This window comes from Drosophila guanche, unplaced genomic scaffold (genome assembly GCF_900245975.1).
Source record: "Drosophila guanche unplaced genomic scaffold, DGUA_6, whole genome shotgun sequence".
NCBI lineage: Eukaryota > Metazoa > Arthropoda > Insecta > Diptera > Drosophilidae > Drosophila > Drosophila guanche.
Genome location: NW_022995747.1, coordinates 3,076,181 through 3,089,476, shown reverse-complemented (window position 1 = coordinate 3,089,476; position 13,296 = coordinate 3,076,181). Strand labels below are relative to the sequence as shown.

The 13,296-nt window shown below is 49.4% G+C and overlaps 2 protein-coding genes across 4 annotated transcripts in view; both read left to right on the top strand.

Annotated features, from left to right (window-relative positions):
• Nucleotides 1-2,765: 2,765 nt before the first annotated feature.
• LOC117582909 lies at nt 2,766-3,966 on the top strand. The gene is made up of 2 exons (XM_034271004.1): nt 2,766-2,879; nt 2,953-3,966. The coding sequence occupies exons 1-2, from the start codon at nt 2,871-2,873 to the stop codon at nt 3,910-3,912; spliced, it is 969 nt and encodes a 322-aa protein (XP_034126895.1). The 5' UTR covers nt 2,766-2,870; the 3' UTR covers nt 3,913-3,966.
• Nucleotides 3,967-4,071: 105 nt separating this feature from the next.
• LOC117583695 (dynein beta chain, ciliary) overlaps nt 4,072-13,296 on the top strand; it is a 41,577-nt gene continuing 32,352 nt past the window's right edge. For 2 of the 3 annotated variants that reach the window (XM_034272174.1, XM_034272173.1), the window contains exons 1-12: nt 4,072-4,198; nt 4,267-4,365; nt 6,390-6,563; nt 6,623-6,882; nt 6,949-7,288; nt 7,347-7,612; nt 7,672-8,239; nt 8,302-8,414; nt 8,470-8,761; nt 8,825-8,978; nt 9,040-9,867; nt 9,924-13,183. In XM_034272174.1, coding sequence (XP_034128065.1) covers nt 4,166-4,198; nt 4,267-4,365; nt 6,390-6,563; nt 6,623-6,882; nt 6,949-7,288; nt 7,347-7,612; nt 7,672-8,239; nt 8,302-8,414; nt 8,470-8,761; nt 8,825-8,978; nt 9,040-9,867; nt 9,924-13,183 — 6,387 coding nt within the window. In that variant the 5' untranslated portion in view covers nt 4,072-4,165. Of the gene's footprint in view, nt 4,199-4,266; nt 4,366-6,389; nt 6,564-6,618; nt 6,883-6,948; nt 7,289-7,346; nt 7,613-7,671; nt 8,240-8,301; nt 8,415-8,469; nt 8,762-8,824; nt 8,979-9,039; nt 9,868-9,923; nt 13,184-13,296 lie in introns of those variants that run through there. The other variant, XM_034272175.1, reaches the window with a different exon arrangement.

Here is a 13,296-nt window from a genome sequence, read left to right as displayed (position 1 = left end):
TGCAAAAGGAAATTATGGACGCGTTGTTGGTGGCACCGCTGTCGCTGTTGCTGCTGCCACTGCCACTCCTGCTGTTCTTGTTGTTGTGCTAATTTGTGTTTGCGGCTTTCGCACATCAAACAACAGCAACAACGAGAACGAGAACGAGAACGAGAACAAGGAGCGAGCAACCGCCTGTTGTTGCTGCTTCTGTTCTGTTCTGCTCTGTTGCCCCCATCGTTGTGGTTGTCGGTCAGCACGAAAAATGAAGTTGACCTGCTTTCCGACGCTTTCAAATGTGGCACAAAGCAGCCATGCCATGCCCACTCCACACACAAACACACACACACACACACACATGGGCACACTTTTTCGAAGGAACACTTCCGAGCAAATTTGCATGCCTCTGTTGATATTGAAATGCCGAGGCAAAGTTGAACTCAAAGCCAGCCACCCACCCACTCGACCAACCGTCAGTCGAGACGGCCGACACTGGGGCAAAGCCAAGTTGAGGAAAGTTAAGGAGAGCAAAGCCCCCAGCAAAGCCAGAGGCGAGACGGCTTTCACTTTTTTTCTCCAAAGAATCTCGCCATTTGCAGGCGATAAACACGTAACACGAAAGCCAAACAGAATAAACAAGGCGGGGCCGCAGCGCAGTCACCGTCGACTTCGACGTCAAAGTCAAATGTTAACGTTAACGAAGACGGCATGCAAATTTCGGCCAAGAAGTCTGTGCAGTGCAGCGACTTGGCTCGGTCAACGCCGCTGCTCAGGAAGTCGTTAGAGCGGGAAAGGACACGGCAAAGCGGCAACCTTTGTGGGTCAAAACTTAGCAGCGCCAATGAGACGAATATAATTTCCCGAAGTGTGCCACAAAAAAAGAAGGCAGGAATATGTGGCTAAGCTTTGAATACTCTAGCATGTGAATTTTGCATATTTGAATAGCTTAAACTTACTTCATAAAATCAAAGAAACAGAAGCAATAAAATGCTATTTGGTTCTTACTTAGAATCCTCTCAACTTCGATGCAGAATTGAGTGGTGCTGTTCCTGTATATCTAAACTCCCATTGGGCTTCCTTCTCTACATTTCACAATACCCTTAGCTAGAGTACAACAATGGAAAAAACAAACAGCGACAAAGGAAAAGCAGTGTCCCGCTTTCGACCACGAATAAATCAGTGAGCCAAACATTGTACGGGCGAGAACTTGGCACAAATCCATTAGCATTAACACTCGCATTTTTCCTTTCAGAGTCGCATGCATGGCACGAATGCGGAATACGGAATAATGGAAATCTATTTACGTAAACTTGGCCAACATACCTAGTACCTGTCCTGTCCTGGGCTGGGCTGAGCTGGGCCGAGCGTTTTGCCTTTCACTTTTTCACTTTTGTGGCTGTTGCTTAACAAACTGGGCTTTTAATAAATTCATTACTCTGGCACTTTATGGGTGCACTCTCCAGCAGTGGCAGCAGCAGCACCACCACCATCACCCTTGGTGTGCTGAGAATCCTGCATTGGTTTAGTGCAGTGCCTGACATTACGTATACGCCCCGTACATTTATGAACAATCAACTTTATAGCTCCACAACGACTTTGTATGTGCTTGCTGGTCGTGTGTCTGTGTGCTTGTGTGCTTGTGTGCTTGTGTGCTGCTGCTGCTCCTGCTTCCCAGAGCAGGTCCTGTTTTATTGGCATTTGCACTTGTGTTTGACTTTTCTAAGATATTTTCAATTGGAAGTTATGTGTCGCAGGGAATCGTCTTTGGAGCTATGGGCGTTGTCTGCCGCATCCGCATCGTCATCGCCTGGGAAGAAGGACAGAAGGACACACACAGCAGTTTAATGGATGGCAACTGACGGATGTTCCTGGGTATACGAGAAAAATGGGATAAAATAGAGACATTCAGCGGAGAGTATTGAATTGTAAACACACATAAATTCCAGCTAAGCGGAATAAAACGTTGATCAATTCAATGGAAATCCACTTAAAGTTTCACCAAAAAATATGTTCATTTCCGATGGAAATATTATGGAATAATAAAGAGGTTTCTGGGTTAAGTTTTGGTGTATTGATTCAGCGGCAATTGGCATAATAAAATGTATTTAATTTCCCCAACCAAAATGACATCTAATTACCCATTTGGACCATTTCCGCCAGCCACTTACATCATTTGGCTGCAATCAGAGCGTACATAGGTCCAAGGTCAGCATTGTCCAAGAGGGCATTTAAAAATGTGTTAGCCGGGACAACAGAAAACAGAGCAGAGAGCGAACAGAGAACAAACGACACGACAAACTAAAATTTCGCCCGATTAAATCTTGAAATGAAATAAATTATTGTGAGCACATCGCAGCAGCGTACTGACCCAAATACAACACACACACACAAACACGAAAATGAGAATGGAGAATGGAGCATAGAGAATTGGAATGCGAATGCGAATGAGAGTGGGATTGGGAATGGGAATGGGATTGGTAAAGGACCAGCGACAAAACTCTAGCTGCCATTGCCAGCTGATTATCGCTAATTGTGCCCAAGGAAGTATAAATTAAACGAGAGCGCAGGGCCAGGACGCAAGCGATACAGGGACAAAGCCACTGGTCGACCCGCGCTTAAATTAATTTGAAACGAGTCTTTAAATATTCACTGCAATTTATTTGATCGATAATTGAGCAGGACAAGGCTGACGATTTGCGGACAAATTGCCGGGCCTTTGATGAGCAAGAGATTGAGATTAATTGAGCCACCCAAAAAATGGGAGTAGCAACATTTGCTTTCAATGTCAAACTGGCTCAGAAGCAGTCTAGCAACAGCCGAGACGGGGGACTCATTTTAAAATAAAACAAAACAAAAGACTTTTACACACTTTGGAAATCAAACAAAAAACGATGAGCCAGGTAGGCTATCAGATCAGACTTCTCTTGGCTTTCCCCACACTAAAAATCATTCTATTTTCCCACAACGAATTAGAAACAGTCGAAGCCTCTGAAGGTTAACAAAATTTCGGTGTTAAGAAAAATGATAGGTTTGGATAAAAAGAAGACAGCAAAAGACTGCATTGTGCCCAACAATTCTGCGCAGAATATCCAGAAGCCGGGCCTCTACGATCCCACATCCAACGCCACGGACCCCATGCTGAGCGGCATCATGACGCACAACTGTCCCTACTGCGAGAACCTCGCCAAGAACTTCCTGTACCTGGAGAGCCTCATTCGCAACAACACGGAGTCCGCCCACAAGTGCAGTGTGTGCCATGCCTCCCTCAAGTATCTGGAGCACGTCAATCGCAATGTGCGGCAGGTGTTTGGCAACTCCGAGTCGCTGGTGAAGGCAGATCGCGCCTTGAACACCACACCACCCATGCTGCCCAAGTACTCGGTGACGCCAATGGCACAGCGGGCCTCAGGCGGTGCTGTTTTGTCACCGCAAAAGTCACTCAAGACCCTCAAGAAATCAAAGTCAAAGACAAAGTCCGCAAAGGTGCAGAAGTCTGCCAAGTCGCTGAAGTCACTCAAGTCCCTGAAGACAATCAAGACTGCTGGAAAGGCGTTAAGCAAGGCGCTGAAATCCTCCAAGTCCGGCAAGAGCTTGGGCAAGAGCAAGCAGCAGCTAAAGACGGGTTCCACGATCCAAACCGGCCGCGGCAAGATGGTGCTCAAGCGGAAGTACAGAAAGGCGGCGATCAAGGCACCCGGTCTGGCCGCTGGACGCTTCAAGATAGCTGCCAGTCGCTCCAAGATGGCAGCCAGTCGCTCCAAGATGTCCGCTAGTCGCTCTAAAACGGCCGCCAGTCACTCCAAACTGGGCCACAAGGGTGCCAGCAAGCAGAAGCTGCCCAAGAAACGATCGGAGGCAGTGCCCATGAGCATCAACTGGAAGCTGCTGAAGAAGAATCTGCCCAAGCGGATTCCACTCTCCACACAATGCTGATCTTCTTTAACAAAATTCGCAGTCAATAAATTAAATAAGTTAACAAATACTAAATCAATGCCAAACTTCGTTTGGGTTTTGTGTGGCAACAAATATCATTGGGAAAATAAGTCAGCAAGTCGTAGATTGCAAAGACAATTCAGTCATAAATGTACACATGACTAAGTCAGCTGTTTGTTGAGTTTAGTCTCATATTGAATTTTATTTTGTGAACAACAGAACAACAGAACAACAGGCAAATAATTGCTCAAAAATGGCTGACGATGACGAAAAGAAAAAGGAAGTGGTGGGTATTCTGACACTAAGCTACAACATTGCTTCGATCCCTCATACTGCTGCTCCTGCTCCACACAGATCGACAATCGGCCCGAGTTCTTCTGGAACTATGTGTCCAAGACTATGCGCCTAAAGCTGGAGAAATGGACCAAGCTGATGTCCACCAACGAGTACAAGGTAAGCGCTCCAGCGACTAATTGTAGCTGTGGGAAAAAGCACTCGCATGTTCAGTCGGTTATATGAATAGAATTTATGTGCAAATGTTTACCCGTGCAGAGAGTTGTGGTTGGGGGGTGGCGAAGGTCACGTGCAACACATCCTTACTGCGAAATTTGTAGGGCCTTTTCACCGCCTGCGGTTCATTTGATGGCCCCTGTGGCATATTTACTTTGATTTTGGCGCATTAACAGTTTGCATAATTTTGCTTGGCTGTTTGGAGTTCGGAGTTTGTCCCTTTTGAAATTCATAATTTGAAAAATTATGCACCAGGCGCCGGGTGACGTTTGTGGCAAGAACCCTGGGGAACCTTTTGTTTGGGTTACATTTTAGTTATTTTTTTGCTGGCCCTTTTTTCGTCTTTTGAATTGCTACGAGTTGGCTAAATGTTGGCTCTTTTGTTGGCGTTGGCGCGCTTTTAATTGTTGCAAATATTATTTTTATTTCGAGTGTTGACAAGCACGCAATTAGCGTCCATCCACAGCCCCGTTTGACCCCGTTTGTTTAAAGATTTTTACTGCGTGCCACCTGACGGCAACGGTCAGTCAAACGGCCCAAAAACCTAACTTCAATTTTCATTTAACGACCAACCAGAGAGGCAGAGTCAGAGGCATTCCCGGCAGCAGTGTGCACAACGAGCGAGTCCAAATATTTTTTCACAATTTAAATGCCAGTGCACCACTCTGCCCAGGATGTACCGTGTGGGTTGAGAATGGGTGGACTACGGAAAGCGGCTAAGCAGATTGCCAGCCTAACTGACTTTGGGGCCGCGGCCGGCAGTTTGACAATTTTTCGCCATGCGCGCTCAAATATGCCGCATACGCAGCTGAGGCCCCCCAAAAGCCTCGCATCGAGCCTACATTTGTTTATGTGCCACCTTCATGGCGGACCTACGTCAGTCCCCGAACATCCTATATCGTATATATTCCACTATAAAGCCCATCCTCAACCATTGTACGGCCTAAAAACAGCGGCGGCACAGGGGTACCCAACTCTCTGTGTTTGTGTGGGTGCACGCTTCGTTGGCCATTTGGATAAAACTTATTAGACACAAGTGTATTTAGCCCATATGCGTGTGGCCCCCGTCTGTTCATTGCCAGCTCCCCCCAGTCCCCTCCCTTCCTCGTTTTATGGGTTTATGTAACTAACTGCGGGCCAGTCTCCGGGCGTACTCCGAGCTACGCACACAACGAGAAACGGCAGAGGATGTTTGCGCCAAGTTTTCATTTTGTTTTGTATATTTTGTTAGACAATTTTGTTAAGTATCTGCGAGGCAGTTATGTTTATATATTTTCTATATTTATTATCTGTTTTTTCTGCCTTTTCCTCTGCTGTTTCTAAGTGCACGAGGCACGCAGCTCCATGCATATATCAATCGGCTGATGGCCGGCAGCATTCGGGGGGCGGTTGTGCATTTGAACAGAAATAATATTTTGCTGCCTGTTCTGGGCTCGTCTCCGGTGGCGACAGTGGAGCAGGTTGGCTAGCTGGACCGGCACAATTCCTTTGTAATTAGATAACGTAACACAGAGGCGACCGCAGCACTTCCGCTCCCGCTTGCACGTTGCCTGGCAAGGATTCAGCTGGAATGGACAGCCGGGAGGCGTTTACCGGGATGCGCCTAGCTAGGCACTTTTGCCACACCCCAATGACCACCACCGCCAAAGCCCTGCCCTCCTGCTCCTCCTCGCCATTGCACTCGTTGCACATTTTGCCCGCGTGTTGCACATTTTCGTTTTACGTAAAATGTTGAGAGCCTTTTCTGATTATTTTGCAAAATCGCAACATTTACCGCCGTGCCGCCTGCTGTGCCTCTCCTCCTCACGCTGTTGTTCGTTGGCAGTATAATTAGCCACAGTCCCAGCCTCCAACACACAGACAGGGGAACACACCGGTGTCCCACTCCCTTGCCGTTGTTCAATTTCCACATTCTGCACACTCGAATGGCTTTTCAAGCGATGCATTCGCAAATTCCTCTTCGACAGGATCTGATAATGGAGTTCCTGAACGATCCGAACCAGCATCGCCTGATATTTACCATTAATACGGGCGGACAGCTGTATCCCGCGTTCAATTTCCCCTCAAAGCCGCGCACCAAGACGGCCTACTTCATACGCAATTCAATGCCCCTCACACTGACCGAGGAGAATATGCTAGATGTGAGTATTACCCTACAATTTCTAGAGCACTAATTCAGTCCACTTTCATTGTCTGTTAGTCCCTGATGATTGGCGATCTGCTGCCGAATCCATTGAAAAATCTGTCGGTGCTGTTGGATGAGGTTTTCTTTCCGCTGCTGAACAACCCCGCCAATCAGGTGGGCTGGACGAGTGTGATTGCCAACGACATGAAGACAGAGTCACAGGAGATGCGCAACGGCATTGCCCAGATGATGGGATATGTCATCAATCGAACCATATTACCCCTGCCCATTTGTATGAACGAGGTCATGGATGCCGCACCGGCCGTAGCCGCAGGGTTCGTGCCACACAAATTGCTCTTTTGATTACGTTTCGTCAGAGTTGTCCCCTACCCGCCTTGCAGGGACATTGCTGTGGTTCATTCCCAGATGAAGCATTCACTCGAATTCATGGTTGTCAAATGGCTCGATGCGGTGGAGGATATGGTTAACATTAAGCCAGACCAAAAGATATACTCCAAGGAGAAGTTCCCACAGACCGAGGCCATTTTTGCCTTCTGGGAATCACGCCTGGAGAATCTGGAAAACCTAGCCGATCAGCTGGGCGACAAGCGCATCAAGACAATTGGCTTTGTCCTCGAGAAAATTCAATCAATCTTTGAGCAAACATATCGTCGCATAGTGGAGCTGGTGCTCGATGCACTGGCCGAGGCCAGGGACATTACAAAATGCCTATCGGCACTGGTAAGTGACGGAGAGAAAAACAAGTAGTCGAGGAGGGTGTTCAGACCTCCCTTTGCAGAAAAAGAAAATGGACAAGTTTGAGGCTAATGATATGGATGAAAATAGATCCGAAATTCGTCCACTGATGCTGACTGTGGGTCTGGTGTGGGGCCATTCGCGTTACTTTCACACTCTGGATAATATGACGCTGTTTTTTAATGCCTTGCACAACTCACTGATTGAGTGCGCCATTCGCACCATAGAGCCTGACGCTTTGTTTCAGGGCGACATCGACGAGGCCTACAGAAGGATCTCTACGAACATTGAGCACTTGGAGTATTACAAGTGGGTTACAGTCACTTTAGCCAACAAAGTCCTTTACTTTAGTTACTCTAAGCCTGCAGAAGCATCTACAAGGAGTGCCGCAACACGTTGAAAAAGTTCAAAATTGGCACCACCTTCAATTCGCAGGACTGGACCTGGCATCCAGAGAAAATCTTTACACGCTTGGATGCATTCATGGAGCGGCTGCACGAACTGAAGGAGATGTTCAACACGGGCCGTGACTTCGTCAAGCTGGAGAAGATTGTAATGGGTGGCCTCAGGGGGCGGCAGATTACAGCCGCACTGGAGAAAATCCTCGAAGACTTCAACAACACCTATCGCGAGTGGACGAACATTCAGTACAATCCACTCGATCCCGATGCGGAGAACTCCCACTTCGAAGAGGATCGCTTGAAGTTCCAGGCCAAAACGGACATCATGGAGCGCATGATATCGTTTCAGTTCGAGAAGGCTCTCGAGGACACACATGAGCTGCTGCTGGGCGGCTCGCTGCTAATGCGACCCGTCATCAAGACACACATGGATCCCTTTATGCACGTCATAGTGGATGATTTCGAAGAGGAGATTATGAATGTCAAAGAGGACTTTAATGAGTTCAAAAGCGCCTACCTGACAAAGGGTGTGGATGTAAGTAGAGTTAAGTAGAGCCAAAACTTTTATTTAACTTAATTTTGGTTTATTTTTGCCAGGAACTACAAACCGATGATTGTTTTCCCAAAGTTTCGGGCGCTGTGTCGTGGCTCAAGAAGCTCAGATATCGCATAACAGCCATGAATAAAGAACATGAGATGTACGATTATCCGTGAGTATTGTAAACCTTATAAAAATACTCCCATTATAAATACTTTTTCCTGAAGCCTCTTCGACAATGAACACGGTGCCAATATCATGAGTATCTACAATCAAATGCTGAACGAAATTGATGATTTTATTAAGCAAATATTAGACAAGTGGATGGTGGAGTGCTGGCAGGGCATTCAAGAGGATATGGCTCTGACGCTGCTGCTCAAGGACGGGGAGGGACAGATCAGTGTTAATTTTACGGAGCGCCTAAAGATAGCCCTGAAAGACATCAAAGTGCTGCGTTTGCTAGGCTGTCAACTGAACCCAAATTTAATGAAATTCTTTAGCCGCGAAGAGGAGCTTTGGGTGGGCTAAACGGAGATGTTTTCGAATGCTTAAATATTCTCTTTTAAACCATTTTCTCCACAGCAAGCTCGCATCAAGCTGTTGCGCATTGCCGAGTGGTACAACGACACCAATCAGCGTGCTCAACCCACGGAGAAGGGTCTGATTGCCGCTGAAATGTCGCTGATTGAGCAGCAAATTGCGCCAATGATTGCTTCGATTACATGGAATGAGTTTAGTAAGTTCAACAGATGATCCCAACCCACCAGCAGACACCACTCTTACTCCTCCTGCCACAGGTCAACGATACATTGTTATGATCTTCAAAATGGTCAAGTACTTGCACGATCGTCTGGTTGCTGCCCAGGAGAATCTGCAGGCCATTAAGGACAGCATTCGCAGCTGGGGCAAGGTGGCACTCTTCCAGCGCAAGGACTTGAATCCGCGACTGCTGCTGCACACAGATCCAAGGGAACCCATTCTGGAGGAGCGTGCAATGCTGGCGGCCATTTCCCAGCGGCTGATTGATCTGCTCATGTACGTCAATCTGAAGTTGTTCTTTGATATTCCGCGGCGCTACAGCCTGCCGCCTGGGGAGCATGGCGAAGAGGAGGACGAGGGCGATGGCATTTGGCCACCGTTGGTCAGTCTCTCAGTGATGACCACGGTGCAGGTGAAGAAAAAACACGATGACGATGAGGAGGAGGACGAAGAGGAGATCGAAGAGGAGCAGTCGGAGAGTGAGGAGGAGATCATCACTCCATTCCATCGCTACGAACTGCTCAAGGGAGTGAGCGAAGAGGAGCGCGATCTCTTCCGCGAATACGAGATGTACGTGGACAAAATCATTGCGGAGAGTCTGCTGGATGCTGTCATCACCAGCACCACATACCTGCGCATGGAGGTGGAGAATCGCTTCGAGCACAACTCGCCCATCTTTGAGATTTTCATGGAGCTGCAGGAACCGAATGTTGTCTACTTTCTCAACCTCGATGCCAGTTCCAAGACGGGCTTCTCCGTCTTTGTGGACACTTTGCTGAGCAACATCAGCGGACAGATGAGTCTGCTGTATCGCGTGGCTCAGGATCCGCCAGAGATCAGCGGGGAAGAGCCAGCAAACTTCATGGGTGGGTCATGGATTGAGGCACTCCATTTCACATTAACTTTGTTGACTCTTTCGCAGATGAACTGGAGGCAAAGCCCGACCTGGATAAGCTCACAAATGACATTACGACCAAAGTGAAGATGGCCCTGCAGGCCATTCGTTTGCATGGCAAAGGGTATATGGAGTACTCCTATCTTTGGATCTGGAACAAGCCGAACTACCTCATGGAAGTGAAGAAGTACGGCAGGAACCTGACGCTGGATGAACGCGATGCGGAGGCGGAGCTGGAGGGCAGCTCCGGTGTCGCTCCGCTGGGCACCGAGTACCCTCCACTCTCCGTGTACAAGGATCAGCTGGACAAGTTCATAGAGCTGCAGGAACAAGTGCGCACATGGGACACGTACGAGGACTTCTTTGTGTTCCTGCGCCTCAATATGGGCGGCTTCAAGTTGGCGGTGCTCAATCAGGTGGGCCAGTGGATCAGCCTCTTCAAAATGGACCTGATCAATAGGGTTAAGGACTCGCTCAGTGAACTGCAAGACTTTGTGGACGAGGCCAACATAGTGCTCAAGGTGGAACTGCAAAAGGATGACTTCGAAGGCCTCATCAAGATCCTGTCCGTGCTGAATCAAATCAATGAGAAGCAATTCATTTACGATTCGATGTTTGAGCCCCTCAAGGAGATCATCGATCTGCTGCGGCAGTACAACTACGAGTTCAAGGACACAGAACTGGCACAGATCAACGAACTGCCCGATGCCTGGATGAAGGTGAAGCGTCTGGCGGCCACCACGAAGCAGCTGATCGCACCCATCCAGAGCTACCAAGTGGATCTGATCGAGAAGCGAATTATTCTCTGCGACAACATGTCCAACACTTATCGCAAGAAGTTCCTGCGCAAGAAGTTCTTCAATGTTCCATGCCCCAATTGCTATGAGCTGATCGATGAATCCGACCTGGAGCTTGTCGAACTGGAGGAGCGGCAAAAGAGTCTCGCGGAATCGGCGGTTCTGTTCGAATTGACGGGCCCGGAAGCCGCCAAGATCGAACTGTGTCGCAGCGATCTGAAGCTGGTGAAGATCATGTGGGACTTTGCCATCACCATACAGTCCACGATCAACGACTGGCAGAAGACGCCCTGGAAGAAGATCGACATTGAGACCATGGATCAGGAGTGCAAAAAGTTTGGCCGCGAACTGCGTGGCCTGGACAAGACGATGCGCACCTGGGAGCCGTTTATCTTCATGGAGGCATCGCTCAAGAATCTGATGACCTCACTCAGAGCCGTCACTGAGCTTCAGAACCCAGCGATACGCGATCGCCATTGGATCGAGCTGATGCAAACGACGCAGGTGAAGTTCAGCATGGATGACTCCACGACGCTGAAGAATCTCATCGACCTCAACCTACACGAGTACGAGGAGGAAGTGAAGAACATTGTGGACAAGTCGGTCAAGGAGATGGCCATGGAGAAGCAGCTGCGTGACATTGCCGCCGCCTGGGCCACCATGGAGTTTGGCAACGAGATACACGAGCGCACGGGGCTGAAGCTGCTAAAGGCATCCGAGGAGATGATTGAGACGCTGGAGGATCACCAGGGACAACTGCAGAACATGGCATCGTCCAAGTACATTGCCTTCTTTGAGACCGAGGTGCGCTCCTGGCAGCAGAAGCTCTCCAATGCGGACCAGATCATTGGCTCGTGGTTCGAGGTGCAGCGCAAGTGGCAGTATCTGGAGAGCATATTCATTGGCTCCGAGGACATACGCTCACAGCTGCCAGAGGACTCCAAGCGTTTCGATTTCATAGACAAGGAGTTCAAGGCGCTGCTGGCCCAAATGAACTCAGATCGCAATGTGGTTCGTTCCACCAATCGTTCCGGCAGCAAACTCTACGAACATCTCGAGAGTCTGCTCAAGATGTTGCTGCTCTGCGAGAAGGCGCTGAATGACTACCTGGAGACGAAGCGTCTGGCCTATCCTCGCTTCTATTTCGTATCCTCTGCCGACTTGCTGGACATTCTGTCGAATGGCAACAATCCCGCCGCCGTGTCCCGCCATCTCACCAAGCTCTACGATTCGTTGGGCAAACTGAATCTGATTTCGGGTTCCAAGAATGCTGCGGGCATGGTGGCCAAGGAGCTGGAGGAGTACGTGCCCTTCCTGGACAACTGCGACTGCAGCGGCAAGGTCGAAGTCTGGCTGAATCGTGTCACGGACAAAATGCGCGACACGCTGCGGGACCAGCTGAAGCGTTCCTTGACCACCTACGACCACAAGCCGCGTCACGTGTGGATCTTCGAGTGGCCCGCCCAGCCGGCACTCGTGGGCACACAAATCATGTGGACAGCGGAGACAAACGATGCCTTTGCCAAGGTGCAGCAGCGCTACGAGAATGCCCTCAAGGACTACAACAAGAAGCAGGTGAATCAGTTGAACAATCTAATTATGCTGCTGCTGGGCGACCTCACAGCTGCGGAGCGACAAAAGGTCATGACCGTGTGCACCATCGATGTGCACAGCCGCGATGTGGTGTCCACCATCATCGCCAAGAAGGTGGAGGTGCAAACAGCCTTCCAGTGGCAGAGCCAGCTGCGTCATCGCTGGGACAACAAAATCGATGATTGCTTTGCCAACATTTGCGATGCACAATTCCGCTACGACTACGAGTATCTGGGCAACACTCCACGTCTGGTGATCACACCACTCACGGATCGCTGCTACATCACACTCACACAGTCGCTGCATCTGGTAATGGGTGGAGCGCCCGCGGGACCCGCTGGAACGGGCAAAACCGAAACCACCAAGGATCTGGGACGTGCACTCGGGATGATGGTGTACGTCTTCAATTGCTCTGAGCAAATGGACTACAAATCGATTGGCAACATACACAAGGGACTGGCGCAGACCGGCGCCTGGGGCTGCTTCGATGAGTTCAATCGCATCTCCGTGGAGGTGCTGTCCGTGGTGGCGGTGCAGGTCAAGTGCATACAGGATGCCATCAAGGGCAAGAAGCAAACGTTCAGCTTCCTCGGCGAGCACATTTCGCTGCGCAACACCGTGGGCGTGTTCATAACCATGAATCCCGGCTATGCGGGTCGAGCGGAGCTGCCCGAGAACCTGAAAGCCCTGTATCGACCCTGTGCTATGGTTGTGCCTGATTTTGCACTGATTAGTGAGATAATGCTGGTGGCCGAGGGCTTCCAGGAGGCACGTCTGCTGGCACGCAAATTTATCACCCTCTACACGCTGTGCAAGGAGCTGCTCTCGAAGCAGGACCATTACGATTGGGGTCTGCGTGCCATCAAGTCGGTGCTGGTCGTTGCCGGTGCCCTGCGGGTGAGTTCTAGCCCTAAATCCAGCTCCCACTTGGCTCCCCATAATTAGCTGCGGCGGACCGTTGGGGAGTGGAATGACCTACAATAAGATTTACTGTCCTCTCATGCAACTAA